This window comes from Notamacropus eugenii, chromosome 6, assembly GCF_028372415.1.
Source record: "Notamacropus eugenii isolate mMacEug1 chromosome 6, mMacEug1.pri_v2, whole genome shotgun sequence".
NCBI classification, from domain to species: Eukaryota; Metazoa; Chordata; class Mammalia; order Diprotodontia; family Macropodidae; genus Notamacropus; species Notamacropus eugenii.
The window spans coordinates 305,213,419-305,235,973 of record NC_092877.1 but is presented as its reverse complement, the minus strand read 5'-3'; the positions used below and the strand labels follow the sequence as shown (position 1 = coordinate 305,235,973).

The following is a 22,555-nucleotide window of genomic DNA, read 5'->3' as shown; positions in this document are numbered from 1 at the left end:
TCATAATCGTTGTATATATTGTTTTTCTTGCTCTGTTTACTTCATTTTGCAGCAATTCATGTAAGCATTTCCATGCTCTGGACACTCTGATATCTCTCAGTCCTGCTTCAAGGTGGACACCCTAGGACCACTAAGACCTCCCCCCACCTTCCACCTTCTTATTCCTCTCCTTAATTTAGCTTTAATGGCTCTGGTGCTTCCCTGGAGTTCAGAGGCAGCTAAGTGGTACAGTGGGTAAGAGTGCTGCACTTGAGTCAGGAAGACCTGAGTTTGAATCTTCCTTCAGAAATAAACTGTGTGACTCTGTACAAGTTGCTTTAATTGCTCTTAGCCTCAGTTTTCTCATCTGTAAAATGGAGATAGTAGCACCTACTTCATAGGGTTGTTGTGGAGATAACACATGTAGGCTTTACAAACTTTAAAGAAAATGTTATGTAAATGTTAGCTACTACATGTGTTAGTAGGTAAATAGGAATTAGGAGTGACAAAGTTTTAGGCTTCAGAGGATCTTGGCACAGGTAAAATGTGCATCATTACATCAGCTTTATTATAAAGGATAGGTACTGTTCACACTCTACCTGATTCATAGGTGCTCTCAAAGTAACTTAAATGATTCATGCCATTGACCTTCTAGGGATTTCTGGTTTAGACCTCGTCATAGAATCCCTGCTTCTTTGGAATAAAGCTGTTTTAAGTCAAGTATTAGAGAAAAGGCCACAGCCACCACTTACAGGTTCTTTCAAAGACTTATCTTTAGAAATAAAAGCTGTTGGCTTCGTTTCCTCTTTGTCACATACTCCATCCTCTCCTGTGTAAATTGTAATAAAAAAAGTAGTAGAGTATAATATTCCACTTTGAAAACAATGGAACCTTTGTTCAGGCTTTTTCACCTTTGTTTAGTGTTACAGTAAAAGGGTGTTTGGGGATGGTGGGAAGCAATTAAATGTATCTTATCTGTTGTGTAGAACACATTTAATAAAGTATTTTTATGTTGTTTCTCTGTTTATTATCCTTCAGGAAATAGAGTTTCCTGTGGACAACTAACCAAACCAGTTCCTGACTTGTGAAACATCATCTTAAAGGAGGATTAGAAGCTGATCCTGCTAGAGAGTGCTTTGTAATAACTAAAAAAGTTCCAGCAGTGTTTGTGCCTTCTCTATTGCATCCAACTAAATGAAGGCATGTTCTCTGTTCCCAGAACTACTTTCTTGATGCATCCTATCTCTTTGGTGTTTGAATATTCATGAAACCCTCCCCTCACCCAGTTCAGGACTCTTGAGTCTCTTGAAAACCAGTGAAATGGAAGCCTTAGAAGTAGATGATATCAGCCCCGCATTGGAAGTGACAGAGGATTTCTTCAGTTGTTTTGATAGTAAGTTAGAAAAAGTGGTTCAGCAAGCTGAGGTTTATGGCATTCAGGAAGTCCCTGAACTGGTTGGGCATGAAGTATTCAATAAAATAGCCGACAGTGGTGCCATCAGGAATGGCACCTCCCTGGGCAAAGGCAGCAGCATCATTTGGGATAGCTGTCAAAGTGGCTTCTTAGAAACCAAAGTACAAAATGTATTCCCTGCCAAAGAACAGTTTATAGTCCAGAGAGGTACAGCTCCTGATAACCTCTCCTGGATGGAACAAAGGGAAGCTTCAACTTTTAATTTTTTCAACATCTGTCAACGTCGGAGGGACAGGCCTCGGTCTGTGAATGACTTACTGGATGAGACTTCTTCCTTCAAGCCAGGTCATGCCCGATCTCGGTCAGACACTACCCATGTGGAGTGGGGCGTAGTCTTCAAATCAGCTCCTTTGCAGCAGCCGTCTGTTCAAGGCATTCAGCCAACAAAGCCACCTTTCTTATCACCATCCCAGCACAAAGGAAAGGATGCTCAAGGAAACACAGGTACACTTTTCATATTTGGTTTTTGTGCAAAGGATGCAGCTTTCTCTGGATCTTGATAACCCGCTTCACCAATATTTTCTCTTCAGTGCTCATATCTGACTTTACCTACATTGGTTTCCTCATAACTTTTTCTTCCTTTGCTTGAGGTGAGAATAATAGCCCCATTCTCTCCTTTTGAGTAGAGTGGCAGGGTCCTGGGAAAAGGGAATTATAGCCGTTCTCTTTTTAGCATACATTATTTCTTATTTCAAGGCCAAAATAATCTCTTGTTAAATTTAGAGATTTGCTTGGTGACCTTCTCCTTATTGATTCAATCAGCAGATAGTTACTTACCAAGTATCTGCTAGTACTCAACATCGTGCCATATGCTGTTGAGGAGCCAAAAGAAATACAAAATACAGTTCTTCGAAATAACAAGTTTGTATGTCTAGGAATAGACATAGCTAACAATACAAGTCATTATATGGAAAGATCAAGTAAATGCTGCAGATAATAAATGGTATAAAAATTTGGAAGAAGGAGGAAATGCCGTGAGCTAGAATCATCAGGAAAAGATTATAGTAGAATTTGAATGGAGGGATCCTCACTATTGCCTAATCCTATCCTCCATCATTTTACAGATGAATAAACTCTTCCATTAAATTTTGAACTTGAATACACAAATGCACATGTACATTTCCATCTACAAAGAAACCCAGAAAAAGAGTATTGCATATGAATTCATGAAGCTCATATATAGATTGTTTTTAAGTACATAGTAAATTCAGCATATTCCAAAAACTCTCTTTCTTGTTTGGGTTTCAAAGTGTTTCATTAATGCTCTTTCCTTTCTTTTTTTCCCCATCTCAACCACTGTTCCTCTCTTCCTTCAACTTCTCCCCTCTCCCCATTAAAAAAACCTTCTTTGTAACAACATATGTCAAGCAAAATAAATTCACATTTTGGTCATATTTGAAAATAGAGGTCTCATTCTCCTCCTCTAATCCAACTCTGTCAAGGGATGAGAAACATGCTTCATCCTTGGTCATTTGGACCTATGATTGAATGGTTTATTGATTAGACTGCTTACGTCTTTCAAAGCTATTTTGCATCATACTATTATAGTTGTTTAAGTTGTTTTCCTGGTCCTGCTCACTTTATTTTGTTCCAATGCATAAAAATCTTCTCAGAGTTCCCTGGATCCATTCATTTCATTATTTTTTATACTGCAGTCATATTCTTTTACATTCTTATACTGTAATCCATTTAGCCACTCCTCAGTTGGTGTACACCCCCTTTATTTTCCAGTTCTTTACTGTAGGAAAAAGTGCTGTTATGAATATTTTTGTACTATGATTATTTTCCTCCATTTTTAAAATCTCTTTAAGAATAGCTACCTAGTAGTGGGTACTGCTGGGTCAAAGGGTATACATAATTTAGTGATTTTTTGTTTATAGTTTCAAATTATTTTCCAGAGTGTTTGTACCAATTCACAGTTCTACCAGATGGACATTAGGGTGCCTATTCACCCACATTCCCTTCAACAGTTGTCATTTGCCTTTTTTTGACATCCTTGTCAACATGATGGGTATAAGGGGAGACCATAGAGTCTGCAAACAGAAAGTTGTGTACCAACTCCTCATCCACTTTGATCTTAGCTTGTAGCCTTTTCAGGTTAGTTTACAGTAGGTGTGGAGGCTGATCTTGATGTTATTTTCATCCTTGTGGAAGGTATCTGACAACATTGTGGAAAACATCATGCTGAAAAATGTGGGAGTGAGTATATAGCCTGCTTCACTTTGTGACTGGGAGTGCGTGAGAGCATTGTCAATTATCCAGAACCCACACAAGCATGCCCTCGTGAACCTGGTGTATGATGACGTTCATTGTATGATGAACGTCTCTGGGCAACCCAGTTTCACCATGATCTTCCACAGACTCTCACAACTGATAGTATCAAAGGCCTTGGTCAGGTTGACAAACATTGTATATAGACTCTGAATATACATATATATGTTTATGTACATATAAATATAAATACCAGCTTATGTGCATAAGAGAGTATATGCGGCTAAGGAATAACTCAGCTTCTGGAAGGCTGAATACTTTTTTGGTGCAGTGTCAGTGAGTTATTACCCTTAACCTAAAGCCTGAGATTGAGCATTTCAATAGGGAAGTGCTCTTACCTTCTGAAGGCTGCCAATGAGTTGTCTATGATTTGATTAATTTACTCAATCAACTTTCTCCCTTATGTTATACTGTCAGGTCCCTTGAACTAGAATTTATATATTCCATAAATATATTTGAAATCCTAAAGTGTTCTGTGAACGAATTATTATGAGAGGTGATAATTCCTCTCTCATTTTACAGATGAGGAAACAGGTCCTTAAGAGTTTGATTGTCATTTTAATAGAGCACTGTAGGACATATGATGTGCTTCAGATATTTAACAAGGAGAATTGAGTATTGATTATTAAGATGATCATTTATGGAATAATATATATAAACTCATACTTAGGCATTCCTTTAAGGCTCATAAAGTACTTTCCCCACTAGGTAGCGAAAATGTTATTATTCCCATTTTACAGGTAAAAAAATTCAACCCCAAAGTAGTAAAGAGATTTACCAGAAGTTTCATAGTTACACAGAATTCAAACTTAGGTTCTTTGGCTCTAACTCCAGTGCTCTCTCTACTATGCCATGCAGCCTCTGTCCATATAAAGTAGTCTTTTCATTAGGTAAGAGATTAGAAATTAGGATTGTTTAGTTTTATTTCTGCTGTATTTTATACACTTTATCTCCTCATGTTGTGGTTTTTAAGCCATTTTTCAGTTGTATCCAACTCTTCATGACCCCATTTGGGATTCTCTTATCAAAGATACTGGCATGGTTTGCCATTTCCTTCTCTAGCTCATTTTACAGATGAGGAAACTGAGGCAAACAGGATTAAGTGACTTGCCCAGGGTCACATAACTAGGAAGTGTCTGAGGCCAGATTTGAACTCAGATTTGAGTCTTTCTGAATCCAGGCCCAGCACTCTATTCATTGCTCTACCTAGCTGCCTCTTGTCTGTTCATAGTATCACGATTTCCTGGACTTTAAAATAAGCCTCCTTATAATCTTTAACTTGTTTTTTATCTTTTCTGGTTCCTTTCCTGGACCTCACTTTACAAAAGGTTGGAAAAAGCGCATTTTCTGTAATTCCTCTTCCTTTCTGTTTGTTTCCTTCCCATTTGCTTCATCTTTCTCTGCAAATGTAGGAGGCCAAGAGTTTTCTCCACTGGCCTGGGAAGTGTTCGCTTTGTTCTTTATGCTTTCACTTCCGTGGTAACCTGGTTCCCTTATGTGTTTCTCTTATAGAAAGTAAGCTCTTTAAGGGCAAGGGACTTCTTCATTTTTCATCTTTGTGAATCCCCAAATCTGCCACAGTACCTCAGACTTACTAGGCACTTAATAAAAATTTAATTGTTTGAATGATTGATCCTAAATAAGTGTGTGTGCTATATCAGTTTGGAAAGAATTTAGATTCTAATACAAGAGGCATGGGGCAATGGATGTTGGCACAGTTAGAACTGTTGCTAATAAGCAGACCTGCCAAAGTTTCTTTCTCAGTGTTGAAAGTAGAAGCAGTTCTATTCGGTGATAATAATAGCATTTTCCTTATCATTTAAGGTACCTAAAATCTTTTGCAATATACCCAGCTCTTGTTCTTCATAGTATCTTGCAGTAACAGTTGATACAAAGCTGAGCTATCTCTTCAATCTAGAGAGTAATGAGAGAGTGGTGACCTTCCTTTATATTTAGGAAAATATACTGACATACCAAGATAAGCTCCACGTGGATACATGGCCTAGACATAAAAGTCCACATCACAAACAAATTAGAGGAGCAGGGAAGATATTACCTTTAATATCTAAAGATAGCAGAAGAGTTAATGACTAAACAAGTAATAGGGATCAAATAAGATAAAAGGAACCATTTTGATTATATAATATTTAAAAGTTTTTCCACAATCAAATCTAATGTAGTAAAAATTATAAGGGAGAAAGGTACCTGGGAAAAATCTTTGCAGGAAGTTTCTCTAATAAATGTCTTGTATCCAAAATATATAATCCAAAATATAAAATATTTTATTTAAACTTATAAAATTAAGAGCCATTCCCCAATAAATAAACAGTCAAAGGATGTGAACAGGTACTTTTCAGAGAAAGAAATCCTAGAAATTTAGAGTTATCAAAGAAAAATGACAAATATTGGAGAGTATGTAGGAAAATTGAGACACTAATGCACTGTTGTTGGAGTTGTAGACTAATTTAACCTTTCTGAAGAACAATTAATCCCAAAGGACTAGAAAACTGTGCACATCCTTTGACTCAACAATACCACTACTGGTTCTTTATCCCAAAGACATAAAAAACAAAAAGGAGAAGGACCTATAGGTAGAAAAATGCAGCAGCTCTTTTTATGGTGGTAAAGAATTGGAAATTGAGGAGATTCCCATCAACTGAGGAATGGTTGAACAAGTTGGGCTACATGGTTATGATGGAATATTGTTGTACTATTATAAGAAATGAGGAGCAGAATCCTCCAGAAAAACCTGGAAAGACTTATATCAACTGATGCAAAGTAAAGTGAGCAGAGCCTGGAGAACATTATGCATAGGTCAGCAATATTATACAGCGATCAACTGTGAATGATTTAGCTGTTCTCAGCAATACAGTTTTCCAAGATGATTCCTAAAAATTCATGATGGAAAATGCTATCCATCTCCAAAGAGAGAACTGATGGAATCTGAATGTTTGAAGCATATTTTTTAACTTTATTTTTCTTGGGTTTTTTTGTCTGCATTTTCCTTCATAATATGACTAAATGGAGACATGTTTTGCATGACTGCACGTGTGTAACTTAAATTCTTGTCTTCTCAATGAGGGGGAGGAGAGAGAGAGAATTTGGAACTCCATGTTTTTTTAAAAATTAATGTTAAAAATTGTTATTACATTTAGTTGGAGAAAGAATAAATTATTAACTAAATAATTTTTTAAAATTTAGATATTAAAAAAACAAACAAATTGAAACTAATGACCAGAAATTAATTGTTTAACTAACCTACACAACTCCTAGGGCTATACCACCCCCACATTTTTTTTAAAGAGGAAAATTATATATGTATATGTGTGTGTTTCTGTGTGTATTTACTCAATATTTATAGCAGCTCTTTTTGAGTTACCCAAAAATTGTAAGTGAATCAGGTATCCTCTTTTTGAGGAATGACTAAACCAATTGTGGTATACAAGTGTAATGGAATATTATTGTGCCATTAAAAATTATGAAATGGACAACTTCAGATGAAACTGAGATCTATATGAACCGATATAGTGAAGTGAAGAGATAGAAAACATCTCATATGATAATAATATAGAAGAGAAACAATTTAATTCTTAGAACTCTGATCAGTGCAAAAATAAACCCTGTGACCAAGAGAATGAAGATGGAAAACACCATTCAACTCTTAGAGAGAGTTGATGAACTTAAAATGCAGAAAGAGATGTACTTTTTTTGGACATGGCTAATATAAGAGTTTGTTTTGCCCAAATTATAAAGCTACAAATTTAGAGCTTTATTTTAGGTTTTTCAATTTTTACTCAGTGGGGACATTGGGGGGCAATGGAAGTGACAAAATAATTTTAAAATGCTTATTTACTGAAAAAATAAAATTAACGCTCTTTAACAGATATATACATATATGCATATATTTATATGTACACACACAAATATATTCACACATGTGTATGACTATGTTTCTGATGAAACTATGTTGTAATGTCCAGAATCTTTAGAGACAGGATTTCCTGTCAATCAAAAAAAAATACCTTTCTTAAGAACATTCAGATCAAGTTTACTCCTAGAAACCTAGAAAAAATAAAATCTGAATGCAACTTCTAATTGAAAGGATTAAAATAGCACGACTTTCTTTCCCTAGCATCATTATGCTTTCTCTCCAGGTCCTCTCTACAGACACTTGTAAAGATATCCAAAGATACTAACCCTAAAAAAAGAATTATCTCCTCACCATGGTATTCCATCTTTTCCACTATTGTAGCTCAAATCTGAGCATCCAATATCTTATTCTCTTTACCCTGCCATATAGTTAGAAAATGGATAAAAGAAATGGCATTCCAGATTAGTGTAGTGTAGTGGTGTCAAATTCAGGCCACAAAATCCTATGTAAGAAATCCTGCAGGTCACATGTTGATTTAATTTTGAAATGTAATATTATCTGTTTTATTGTACTGTGATTTATTTTGTTAAATATTTCCCAGGTGCCCTTTAATCTAGTTCGGGCTGCACTGTGGAGTGTTGTGGGCTACATGCAGCTTGTGAGCTATGTATTTGACACCTCTAGTATTAACATTGCATTCTTAACTTTGTATTTGGTAGTTCCAAGGCCTTCAAAATTTCAGGAAGACTCTTGTCATATTTTAGCATAGTATCTGTGGTCACAAAACAAACGAGGATGGATTTTTGGAAAATAGACATTTCTGAAGGCGACATCCTAGGAGTAGTGGTTCACAACACTTAAAATTAATGAATTTGTCACTGGTTAGGAAAAGTTAAAAAATGAACATCAACCAGATGAACAAAGATGACCACCAGTGTAGAATTCAGCACTGATGATTAGAGTTTACATAAAAAACCTAGCCAGCATTTAGATAATTTTATTACTACAAAGCATTTTATGTGCATTATCACATTTTCCCCATTTCTTATCTCATTTTAAAGTATGAATGTAAATATAAATACTAAATCTTTTGAAAATGTGTTCTTGGTTCAATCTGTGGTTGATCTTTATCCCTCCTCATCATAAGCACCTTATTTTCATGTGTCTGTGTAGCATTGAGATGTGTTAGAGGGTTTCATTTACTATGGAGGATATAGTGCCCCTGACATTAAAGAATTTATTATATAAGGAGTTAGCTAACCAAAAAAAAGCATTGGATGAAGGTGATAAATTATATGAGCGTAGGATTGAGAGCTAAAAGTGACTTTTAAGATCTAGTTTACTATTATTACATCTTAACTTACTGATCATTTTACAGATGAGTAAATTAAGTTTCAGAGAATGACTTGCTCAGAATTGCATAGGTAGTTAAGAAGCATAACTGGGATTTAAACTCGGATTCTTTGATTTCAAATTCATTTGATTCATTGATTTCCATTGTTCTAGTCTTATTTTATGCGCTTATGTACACGCTTACCTGCCCATTAATAGAGAAAGGTAAGTAAGCCATATTTGAGTTAATGTATGTATAGTGATGCACTGGAAAAGGAAATGGCAAGCCACTCCAGTATCTGTCGAGAAAACCACATGGACAGTATTAGCATGCTCTGGTCCACAGGGTCATGAAGAGTTGGACATCACTGAACAACTGAACAACAAATTTATCTTGATAAATTCATTTAGATTTTCAGCTGAAAAAAGATTTTTAGCTCTTTATAAATGTTTAGAGTAGCTTCCTAAGAGACTGGTGGTAACTTTGGGAAGTGTACTTTAGGGGGAATGCTGTTAAAATTATAAAAGTTGAGTATTCAAAAAAAATCCTTATTGATTGCTTTGGATTAAGGAAGCCTAAGCTACCAAAATCAAATCTTCTCTTTTCCATCCCTGCCTGTTGTTCACATTTTCTTTAGTCTGGCAGCAAAGGAAGCCTGGTCAGCTTCCCTTTTACTTTGGTCATTTTTATTTCCTGAAGATGTGGTGGCAATGCTTTGCTGTGTTCTTGTTTGTTTATTTGTTGTTTTTGTTCCAGTTCTGCTGGAAAATGTCAAGTGACTCATGACAACACCACCCTTTTCTCGTGGAATAGGAGAAAGAGAAAGAGAGACAGACTTAGGATTTGCACTAAGCAATTGCATTTTGGTTTACTATCGTTATCAAAAGCCTGGATCTTCACTTTGTTGATGTTCCTTTGTTGACTCATCATCCTTATCCCTCCCCTAACTGTGAGTGTTCTCCAAGGTTCAGTCCTGGGTTCTCTTCTTTTCCATCTACATACTCTTTCACTTGGTGATCTCATCAACTCCTATTGGCTTAATTATCATCTCTATGCAGAGAACTTAATATCTCTATGTCCAGTGCCAGTCTCTCCCCTGCGCATCATCAGTTGCCAATTGGACATTTCAAAATGGATGTCCCAGAGACATTTCAAGCTCCACATGTGCCAAATTATCTCCCTCAAACCACCCCTCTTCCAAACTCCTTGTTCCTTTTGAAGGCCACACTTTCCATCCAGCCGATTTTTCAGATTTACAACCTGAGTGTCATCCTTGACTCCTCACTTTCCTCACTTCACTTATCAGTTCGTGAACCTCTCCATTTCCACCTCTACAACGTCTCCTTGCATCTGACCCTTCTTTGTTCTCACACAACCAACGCCTTAGTTCTGGCCTTCTTCATCCCTCTCCTAGATTATTGCAATGCCATCCTATTCAGTGACCCTGCCACAGGTTTCTCCCTACTTGAGTCCATATTCCATACTGCTGCTGAAGTGAGTTTCCTGAGATGTTGATCTGACTGTGTCACTTCTCTGTTCATTCAGCTCTGGTGCCTCACCTCCTCCCAGTATCAAATATAAACTCCTATTTAGCTTCTAAGCTTTTCACAGCCTGGCCCCAACTTATTTGTTCCAGCTGTGCTATATATTGGCCCCCCTTCCTCAGCCAGATCACTGTCTCTCTATTTCTCCATCTCTTATGCCTTTTCACTGGCCATCCCCTATTCCCAGAATGTACTCCCTCCTTTCCTCTTCCTCACAGAACCCTTCTCTTACTCATGGCTTTGCTCAAGCATCACCTTCTGCATGAAGCCTTTCCTGGTCTCCTTTCTTCCTCCTCTAGTACTCACTCCCTCCCAAAGATAGTTGTATTTATTCTATTTGTATTTTTTCTCCATATCCACATATGTACTTCTTGTCTTTCCTATTAGAACACAAACTCCTTGGGAGTAGGGATTGTTTCATTCTTTGTATTATACTAAGAGCCTAGCATTTAGCATGGTACATAGTAAGGATTTCATAAATGCTTTTAAGTGGTTGATTGACTTATCTAGAAGAGGTTGAAGGTGCTCTGGAGGGCTTGAAACAGTTCAGCAGTGATAGCCTCTTAGAGAATTTGTGATTCATTCTTTTGCAAAATTAAATCATAAGAAAAAAAGTTGCTACAGGAAAATATGAATTTAAATAGTGGTTAGTATTCAGGGCTTAAAATATTTAATTCAGGCTAATGAGCTTCTCGGTCTGTTTAGGCTAAGATCAAGAGTGCTGGCTACTAAAAAACTACTGAGAAATCAAATATATACCCATCAACAAGTTTTCAACATTTTTCTCTGAATGGGAACCCTACAAAAATGTGGCTGAGATCCCTTCCAGTTCTCACTGTCTGTGATTCTGAAATGCGTTTTCTTATGTGGCTAGGGAGAACAGTGATATATGATACCAAATTAAGTCAAGTCTAAAGCAATGTGGGATTCATGGCTTCCTACAGATAAAAGAGGCAATGTACTGTAGTGGAAAGAGTAAGAGACTAAGTCAAGATACCAGAATTCTGATCCTGCTAGGTCTGTCAAGCTATGTGTGGCCTGGGACATCTTCATCTCTTCAAGCATTATTTGTAGACATTATAATGGCATTGCATTGAATTATATCTGAACTCCCAAACAGTCTTAGAATTTTGTGGCTTTGCAAAGACATTGAAATATTATTCGTTTAGTAGTCTTAGCTCTGGCAGGAATCTTTTTCTATCCACCTTCTCTGACAAATATATCAATAGGTTTGTATGATCTTTCAAATAATTATTTTTTCTATCTTCTAAAATTGCCTTTATATATTTGTATATTGAATAGTCTTCTTCCAGCTTTTAAAATACTCCTGTTTGTGATATTCTGGTTAGAATCACATAGGAGAAGAGAAGTTGATAAGAATATATCAACTTCCACAGTGCCTCTCTTATTCATAATTAGGAATATAAAGAGAATAATGTTTTTAGAATAGAAACTCCTGTTGAGTGAGTAACTGGCAAACAAGTTGTTAGTCTTTTTTTCTCTAGTCTGAATGGATATCTAACTCATTTTGTAAAATTTAAAAGTGTTATATAAATATGAGCTATTGTTATTATTTAACTTGAGAGGTAGGTGTTTTCCCCTGTTTCGCTGATAAGGAAAATTCATCAAAGGGTATAGATGACTTATCCAAGTTCACAAATAAATTCATGAAAGGAATCTTAGAATTTAGAGCTAGACTGACCTTAGAGATTAGCTAGCCTTATTCTTTCATTTTATGGATGAGAGGAAGAAAAGTACAGAGAAGTGAATAACAAGGCAGTAATGAGTTTTGGACTATTGCTCAGGTCTCCTGGGAAGACACTGGAACCTAAGTCTACTTCACTTGATCAATGACTCTTTACTATGCACTCACATTACATTCAGCACTATGTTAAATGATGCAGAAGATGTGATGTGAAGGTAAGTATAACAGGATTTCTGTTCCCAAGAAGTTTTCATTTTCATTGGAGACAAGTAGGGACAAGAGTAGCATATGAAATAATGAGAGAACAATTAAGCACAAAAGAATGTGACATTTACTGTGACTGTAATGGAATTTTTAAATGGGACGATGTTGGGCTATAATCAGAAACAACACTGTGGAGAAAGGCGAATTTGAGCTGGGTTGTGAATGAGCATGTGGAGTATAAGGGATAGTGAGAAAATCCTGACTGGAGTAAAGAGCGTGCATTGAAGAATAGTGGGAAATTATGTTGAATAATTACAATATCGTGATGGACCTGAAAGCTAAATAGAGGTGTTTGGACTTAATGCAGTATAATGGAGAGCCTTTGTAGGTTCTGGAGAAGTAGGATGATATTTTAAAAATCTTTTAAAAAGATTCCTCAGGAAGCAGTATGAAAGATAAGTTGAAGGAGATCAGAAACTGGAGGCTGTTGTAATCTAGTTGCAAGTTAAAGGAGTTGAACTAGGTGACACTAGATGTCTTCCAGTTCTGACATCCTGTGGGTCTCAAAGATCTATTCTAACTCTACTACTTCTAATAGTGGGTGGTTACAAGTAATGCATCCACTTTCTATTTGGGGCATACTTTAATATTTGTAAATCTATATTCTTAAGGAGTTAACCTTTTCCATATAGAAATGTTTGGTTGGAAATGTTGGCAGTGAATGACATTTTTAATATTGACTTTCTCTTCTTAGACTATTACAGTTTTCTGAAATCCTATTCTTGGCTATTCATTGTATTGGTGCAGTGAACAGCTTTCCTAACTTCTTCATTCACCACCTCAGAACACTAGGTTCAAAAATTAAAAAGTAACTAGAAATCAAAATGTATTTTTTCCAGCACTAGGTCTTTGTAGAAAGAGCCATCTTGACCAGCATTAATTATTGTGATTGCTCACATTTCTAATTCCCATAAGGGGTAGGACCAATCTCAAGGTGCTAAGGCTCTCGCATGACTGTAAAAGGCAGCCCATGAAGAGGTAGGAGTGACTCTCCCTCGGGTTTGCTTGGTGGTCCAGCATGGTCAACACAAAAACAAGGAAGCTGTATTCCTATTTGAGTCAGTCTGTACTTTATACTTGAGTATTTTTGCCATGCTATGGCTGAGTAGGTCTATTTATGATAGCGATTATTTAGCTTAAGAGTTCATTTCTCAACCTGAAGCACTCGCTAGAATAGCCTGAACCACAGCAGTTGTCCTCATCGACAGGACTGGCTCAGAATGAGTTTGTTGTCCTTGTGGTTGAATGGCAGATCCCCTCAAGGTCCCCAGATGGCTCCTGTGCCTCCGTACCCCATGGACACATGGGAAATTAGAAGGTAAATTGTTGGGATTTAACATCTAGAGACATATAATCAGTTCTACATCTTCAAGAACGATAAATGCTACAGTTATTTTTAAAGTTTTTTTCAATTTTGTATTAGGAGAGGACAGTGGTCTCTAAACCCACCAGTTATGGTGTGTATGGGGCCTCCCTAAGGATCGGAATTTGGAGATTGCCTATGAACTGTGCTCAAGGAACTACTTGGGACATTGTGTGATATTTAGGAAGCCGTTGAGAACTTTGTCACACGGACTTTTGTTGAAAATCTTTGGTCTAAGGCACTGGGGGAAGTATTTGAAAGGATAGATAGATGCTTGATCCTCCCCAGGAGCTGAGAGACATTTCTGAAACTGGTATGGACAAATGTACCAAATTCACTTCAGTTTATTTGCTGAAGAGAGGGGAACTACATCTGTTTAAAAAGTTTAAAAGGAGAGATAGCTTATGTTTATGACCCCATAAAACTGATTCTTCCTGAGATTTTCATTAATGGGTAGGTGAGGGGCCCCTTTGAATTGGGCCTTAATGCAAACCTCATTGTAGGGGTAGTGCTCAGGCCCTATCATTTGGAATACGCCTCAGGGTCCTACTTCAATACTTGGTCCCAAAAAAGTACATTTGTGGGAGGCAACGACAGAGAGCTGCATTATAGGTCCCAGTGACAGTAAGCAGTCAAGTGGGGCAGAGTACAAGACTCAGTAGAACTGTTATTGGAGTGGGCAATGGCAAAGCCAAGCTCAGGGGAGCCAAAGGGTGACCATAATCTAGAATTGGTGGGACTCCTCCACATTTCTGACAATAAAGTACCCAGGAGTCATTGGACAGCTCTGTCCCAGAGAAGGTTTAGAGTGCGGAGGTGGCATTGTAGGGAGGCAGCTTGTTCTCTGCTGAGAGGTTGGACTACTTAACTCTTTTTCAAGAAGTGGACAGCTCCTTAACAGAAACCTCTGAAGAAGTGGAGATTTGGTATTAACTCTGCCATGGGTATCCCTACCTGATAGGCCAGGAAACGGTAAATCTTGGCATCAGTGGCAGAAGAGACTACATCCAAATGGGTAATTATGCCTTAGCTACCAAGTAGTTAAGACTGCTGTCTTAAATTAGACTAATGATTTAGACTAGTCTTTCCTTAAAAAATATTGATATCATCCTTGAAACCTAATTGATTTCTGACTGGTGGCCCAAATACTAAAGCTTGCTGTGAGAAGTTGGGAACCCTACTCTTAGGCTTGACTGTTGTACCAGCATGGCCAACACAGAGTGAAGCTGTATTTTGGGTGAGTGTCCTTCACATTCTGCAGATAACTAAATCTTTTGTCAATTGTTAGACAGTCAAGTGTTTCATTTCATTCCCATTCCAAATCTGAAGCCCTGGACCATCCTGGGCCTTTCTCACCACACCATACCCCTCTGCAGTTCCCCTAATGATCCTGTGACAACAGAATCTAAAGGACAGAGGGATTGAGAGTGCTCTGAGGTTATGCTGCAGTAGAGGAGCAGAGCAGGTGAAAGGCAAACAGGGTTTAGAGTCAGGGAGACCTAGACTTCCAGTTCACTTTGGCTATTACTTTTAAGACCTGAGGCAGCTCTCTAAAACTATCACTTACGACCGGATTGTGATTTGCTTTGGTATTGGCCGATGAAATTACAATGCACTATGCTGAAATAAAAGCTGTATTTCCTGATTCTAGCCTTCTGCCATTAGATAAGGCTGCCTCTGAATGACCATTATTTGGGTTTTTGGAAATTACAGCAATACATAGGAAACCTTATTTTAATGTTCTCTTTAAAATGTGTGCTATGAGACTATCTTCTAGTACAGAATTGGTTTAGAATGAGATCCTGTGGTATTTAAACCCCACAGAATCATGGCTATAGAACCCAAGATTGAGCTGTTTCATACTGAATTCCGTTTAATAATAAATATTTAACAATTTTTGTCTTGTTTGCTTTGGTCTAGAGTCAGACTCAGATAATCTTTGTAAGAGAATACATTTGATTGTAATTTATGAGTACAAACACTTAGTCAAAATGAGCAATAAAAATAATTTTAAAGCTATAGAAATGTGACTATGAAAGTGGTTAGAAACTTTTCAACTGGGAAAGGCTTAGGCTAAAGAGACTTCCGTAGACCTTCCACTCTCTCTGACTGACCCATGGCCTACTGACTAGCTAGGATATTCATTAAGGGATGAACTGAGGGCCTTTACTGTACATAATACCAATGAGCTAGAGATAGATTTTAGATCTTGCTGCTTAAAAAATGGATTTCCAAAACCTGCCTTACATATTTGAAGAACTGAGTTCACTTGAGTGCCTGCTTTCTATAGGGCATTCAAGATTGGTTCTCACTGTTTCATTTCATAAATATGTTTGTGACCTTTATGAGAAGAAAATGAATTCTAGTATCCTAAACATTTGGTCTGGGTGCAGCTGTGGGAGGGAAGGGAATTCAGTAGTAGGGAATTTCATAAAAATGTTTTTACCAGATGTTATTCTTGTATTAAAAGCTGACCCATTTTTTGTATAACACAATAAAGAGAGTGACTTTGTCTTGCAGTATTGCCCTTAAAGTAACCATGATCATGGAGAATAGATAGAAGCCTTCGGCTAGAGCTTCCTGTTTTCCTGATTCACATGGCAATGACATTCTTCAGGGATCACTACAGTGCTTCCCAAATGGCAGAGGGGCATGGAGCCAGTGCTGGAAGTTGGGTGGAATTTGTTCCCCAGCTTGTTCTTGTTTTCTGAATTGGCAGGTCCAGTTGTTGTTTTTCTTAAAGAAATACACATTAAATCACCACATTTCTGCTTTGGTTATTATAAAAGTTCTTCCTTAAACATTATCATTCAAGTCTACAGAAAAGAAAGCCAGTTAGAAAATCTTTCCATCCCACAGAGTTAAGTTGTTCTTAATGAAATGGGATGGTGGCATTGATTACAAAAGATGTCTGGCTGGTAAATTACTCATTTCCTCTTTGGTCACTAACAATTATTAAATACCTGCTATGTACAGAACACTGTTGCATGTCAAGAAGGAATTAGGATCTATACCAGAAAAGGAAACGAGATGAGCCAGAGCTTTAACAAAATGTAGAAAGGCAATAAATAGGAAAGCAACCAGTTTTTAACAAGGAAGCATTGTCTCACTAAAGTTACCTTTTTGTGATTCTATATTGGTGAAATGGAAATATTATTTTAAAGATATATCTGAAGAATCTATAATAAAATTATTTGGTTGTATATTTAATTACCTTTTTAAAAATGTGTGATTTTTTTATTGCTGTTGGGACCGCTAGGTGGTGCAGTGAGCAGCGGAGTAGGCCTAGAGTCAGGAAGACCTGAGTTCATATCTGATCTCAGACACGTACTAGCAGTGTGACCCTGGCCAAGTCACTTAACTCTGTTTGCCTTAGTTTCCTCATCCATAGAAAGAGCTGGAGAAAGAAATGGCAAATCACTGCCGTGTCTTTGCCAAGAAAACCCTAAATGCTGTCCCAGAGCCAGACATGACTGAAACAAGTGAGCCCAACACTGTTCCACTAATGCAATCCATGACTCCCGAGCCTTCAGTACACAGTCTTCCTAAGCTGCTGTGGTCACAAATAGCCAACCCCCTGCCCTCTGGTGACCAGCCACCTGGTAGTTATCTTCTCTACCGTTAGCTGAGCTGATCTTGGAGTGACCGGTGCGCAGTCAGTCCATCACTGAGTCTGGACATAGACCTTTTCCAAATGCAGAGCACTTTCTTGTGCTTTTGCTTTCTGGATCTCTAATGTCATAAAGAAGCCTCAGTGTTAAGCTTTAGAAGAGGACTTTGGGGAATATAATGATTGTGTTATTTTTGAATGAAACTAATAGTGTATGAGAAAGAACATTAACTGAAAGAGGTCATCAATTCAGGCAAGAATAGAAAAACAGTAAGCTGATTAAATTTCTATATTTGACTAGATAGCTCTGATTTACCAATGTAGGATCAATAAAAATAATTTAATATAAAGAAAAAGAAATATTAGGTGGCTGGACCTCCAAAATCATATGTATATGAGCATATATATAAACATGTATACATATAAGCATATATATGTTATATGTATATAAAGCGCATATACATGCACTTCATTATATAAAAAAGCTATTCAGAGAAGAAGAGGTACATCACAAAATATCTTCAGTTACTTTTTTTTCAAGACAGTATAGTGCAAAATGCACTATATTAATCCTCTTTCTTTGCCTCAACTTAATTTCCCTGTTTAGAAATAATAGATAAAAGAGGCAGCAAAGATAAGAGATGCTATTGGGCAGAAATTGAGGAACACTGAATGGATATCTTTACCTTCATTGTACATCAATGAAACGAAAAAAAGGAGTACACTGAAGAGATAGTAATAGGACTTCTTCATTAATATGCCTTCTGCCAGCATCCATTCATCCGGCTTGTAGAGTATGATAAATTTGTTTTAATTGAGCTGACTGCTGATTTTTTCCCCAGTTAAAGAAGTCTTAATTTACAGGAGCTATAGTAAAGCACTCGATGAATGCAGGGAGATGGGAGGAAAATTCCTTTCTAATAGAGATAGCTTTTATTTCCTCACTGTAAAGCAGGTGAGCTTGTGGGTCCTCAGAGGGATGTTGGAGGGAAGCGTGAGTGTTATTGTGAAGTAGGTTGAACCTATCATCTGTACTTGATAGAAATGAAAGGGGCAGGCACTATGGCAGTGTCTCTGACAGCTCTGCTTCCCTTATTGGATTAACAGAAAAGTAAGATGATTAGAGGATAATACTGCTCCATTATCTATAGTTACAAAGAGATTAGTGTAGGTTTCAAAGAAATTAATGGCTTTTGAGTTAGCACAGAAATACTAATGAATGTCAGAGCTGGAGATGGAGAGCAAATAAAATTAGGTTTTCTTTGACTTTCATTTCTTTTGATTATTTGCTATTTTAAAATCTAGTTCTATATTTTTCTCTTCTTTCACAACCTTTGGGAATTGTATTTGTCCTCTTTAGGGAATGGTTAAACTTATTTATATTTGTATCCAGTCTTACTAAGTTAAAATTTGGGAAACTCCTCAGAAAACAAAATAACAAGTAGAGAATAGTTCCAGCCTGAAATGTGCAGTGATAAGGCATAAGGAAAATTACCCAAATGACAATCAGGTTTTGTTAAGACAGTAAATTACTGCATTTTATTATTACAAATTTGTGGCTTGGACAGATGGAGATACAGTAGGAACCTCAGATTTAGGCAGCACACATAAAGACCGAGCCTCTGGAGGCAATGTGTAGAGAATGGAAGGAAGGCTGGATGGAGGGGGGGAAGAGAGTTGGCTTTAGAGGTTCAGAAGACATACTTTCTGAGTGACTTTGGGCAAGTCATTTAACCTCTTAAGAGTTCCTGAAAAGTCTCTGAATATTTAAGTTGCTGAAGAGTTGCTATTATGCATTGGTAAATGGAATTTTTTACCAGAAGTTCCCTACACCAATGAACTCAGATGTTTGGACCAATTAAAAAGAGGGAAAAAAATTAGGAAACCAACACATTAAAAATATTTGATGTCACATATACCTGTAGTCCCCCTCCCAGGGGTGAGGAGCCTGCAGCCTCAGCCTCAAGGCCACATGTGCCCTTCTAGGTCCTTGGGTGTGGCCTTTTGACCGAGTCCAAGTTTTACAGAACAAATCCTTTTATAAATGAGGGAATTTCTTTTGTGTAGTTTGGATTCAGTCAAAGGACTGCACTTGAGGACCTAGAGTGCCACGTGTGGCCTCAAGGCCGCAAGTGTAAGACTATAGGCCTAATTGAAATTTTCATATTTTGACTCAACGTTTGTTACTTATTTTATTTTTGTTTATTACGTAGTTACTGCATTACTGTCATTCTTTTGTAATTCTCTGATGAGCTCTCATATCAGACCTGAACATTTCCAAATACAAAGAAGAGCAAAAAAAGGAAGACTGTATGAGACCAGGAATCTCTGTTATACGCAGACTGACTTTGTAAACTATATATTAACAGTTCAGCACATTCGTCCCAGTGCTGCTCTTCTTGTCTCCCACTGCACTTCTTTTCTGTTCTCTTCTATTCACATTTTTAAAAGTCTCACTGATGCTTTTTACTTTTTCTCTTTTTTTGGCATCTCTGTCACTATGCTATAGGTAGTGCAGTCATTTTGTAAGTGAAGGACCTGTGCCCCAAAGGGGTGAGTTATACTGTTCTCTAATATGTCATGGTTTATTTGAATATGTTTGTGCTAAGACTTAGGGGGTAGCATCTTTCATGATTGAAATTTAGGATAAGATTATCCCCATAACTATGATGTAGTAAGAAGTCCATTAAATTTGGAATCCGTAGCCCTGGGTTGAATTTCACTTAGTAGCTGTGTGACTTTTGATTAATCTCATTACCCCAGTAAGTCCCAGTTTCCTCACATGTAAAAAGCAGTTAGAATAGGTAATCTGTTGAATTCCTTCTAATTTTTTTTTAGAATACAATTTTTCCCACTTCCCCTTTTATATCTCACCAGATATGAACAACCAGATTACATTCTGTTTAATATGAATTAAAATGATATATACTTGAGTTTTCAAAACTAATCAGGTTTTTTAAAATTTTTTTCTTCCAGAACATAGACAAACATTCCCAAATATTCTGAAGAAGGGTTACCTTGAAGTTAGGAAAGATCATGACAGTTACTGGCAAAGCTGTTATGCTGAACTTTCACCATATAATCTCTACTTCTACTGTCTTGATAACAGTGGCAATCAAAACCTTTATGCCACTTACCAGCTTTCACGCTTCCAGAATATATCGGTCCTGGGCAACCTTGAAACCAAAGTGGTGGATACAGTTCTGTCTGACAACACTCAGCTACAACTGAAGGCAGAGTCACCATGGGAAGCCATGGATTGGGGACAGAAGCTTTGGGAGGTAATACATGCTGCAGTGCCAGCTTACATGGGGCAGCGCGATGAGCTGGAAAACTCATCAGTCCTGGGACATGATGCCTTTCTTCATACTCAGTGCTTACAGAAATCCAATGGGCTGCTCCAGTCAACTTCTTTCATAGACAGCTCTAAGCAGTACCAGAACATCCTCAAGTCTGGGACACTCTATAGACTCACTGTTCAAAATAATTGGAAAGCTTTTACATTTGTATTGAGTAAAGCCTATCTGATGGCTTTTCAGCCTGGTCGACTAGATGAGGATCCCCTGCTGAGCTACAATGTTGATGTATGCCTGGCTGTTCAAACTGACAACCTGGATGACTGTGACTCCTGTTTTCAAGTCATTTTCCCACAAGATGTTCTCCGCCTACGAGCCGAGACTCAGCAAAGGGCACAAGAATGGATGGAGGCCCTGAAAACAGCTGCCAATGCAGCGAGGAGTGTAGGGCAAAACCTACAAGTTACTCTTAGAAACAAATCTAGGGACCAAATGGGTGGGCATGATCTCAGGAAGAGCAAACGTCAGTCTGTGACTACCAGTTTCCTGAGTATTCTCACAACCTTGTCCTTGGAGAGAGGTCTCACAGCTCAGAGTTTTAAGTGTGCAGGTAAGAAGCAAAGTATATTTTATTTCCATCCTAAAATATAATTAAAGGAAATTCAGAATACCTTGAAAATATTATAAAAATTTCCTCCAGAAACAAAGATATTTTCCATTAATGAAAGTACCTTCTCTTGAAATCAAAAGCTGTTTAAAACATTAACCCATTCTCATGCAAACAGTGATTGTAGACCATTTTATGGAGTTATATAATCATAGGATCATAGATCTAGTATTGGAAGTGTCCTAAAAAACCATCTAGTCCAGCCCCCCCCCCCATCATTTTCCATATAAGAAAACTGAGACCCCCCAGAAGGGCAGTGACTTGCCTAGATTTCTCCAGATCTTCAGGATCAAAGGCCATTTGACCAAAGCATAAATAGAACTAGAACTCAGGCCTTCTGACTCTTGCTAAGGATTACAGCCACCAGAGGTCTCTGAATAAGGGTTATTGCACATTTGGCTCCAGGTAAGAATTGTGACTCCAGAGATAGGCTCACAACTGTCTTAGAAAGGACTACTTCTAAGAAGAAATATGAGAAGACTCACCCACGGCTTTGCAGAGGTGGGGGACACTGCATATATTGTCAGAATTTTTCAGTATGTTGGTTAATTTTACTGAGCTGATTTTTCTAAACCTCTTTTTTTACTCTGTGTTATAAGGTATTGTTCTTTGGAATAGGGCACCAGAGATAGACAGTTGGGAAATGTAGGTAATGCTTTGTTTTTTTTAAAAAGATATCAGTAAAAAGTATTGGCAGTTCTTGATCCTCCTCAGTGAGAATCTGGAACACTGTCCCCTAAAGAACGTTTAGGGCTGGCTAAAATAAAAATAATCACTTATTTAGCAGGTAACTGTTCATACCCATCTAATGAACCAGTACCTCATTTTCAGGGGGGAAGAATGGAACAGCTGACATCTTCTAGAGCAACTATATTGCTATAGAATATTAGAAAAAGGGATTTTGGTCAATTCATGTTATTTCAAAACTACTTCTTTCTTCCCCAAAACTAAATTTGTTGTTCTGGGAAAATCCTAATTTGAAGTAATTATCTAAATTTCATTACTTAAATAAGATAGGATTTATCTGTAGAATAATTTAAATAGGATCCATTTAAAAAATCATCCTTCTTGAAATAAACTCCACTCACAATTTATGAGCAATGAGGTTAAGAATAAAAGAAAATTTTTGTCTAATAGAGAAAATTTGCATTCCTGTCTTTTAAATTTCTGGGTTTTAG

At 37.3% G+C, this 22,555-nt stretch overlaps 1 protein-coding gene across 6 annotated transcripts in view; it reads left to right on the top strand.

Moving 5' to 3' along the window:
- Positions 1 to 22,555, top strand: part of PLEKHM3 (pleckstrin homology domain containing M3) — a 209,441-nt gene that overhangs the window by 13,462 nt on the left and 173,424 nt on the right. For all 6 annotated transcript variants that reach the window (XR_011968868.1, XM_072617409.1, XM_072617410.1 and 3 more), the window contains exons 2-3: positions 1,018 to 1,897; positions 20,391 to 21,320. Coding sequence is in view for 5 of the 6 variants with exons in the window: in XM_072617409.1 (XP_072473510.1) it covers positions 1,300 to 1,897; positions 20,391 to 21,320 (1,528 nt within the window). In the remaining variant the exon portion in view is untranslated. The remainder of the gene's footprint in view (positions 1 to 1,017; positions 1,898 to 20,390; positions 21,321 to 22,555) is intronic.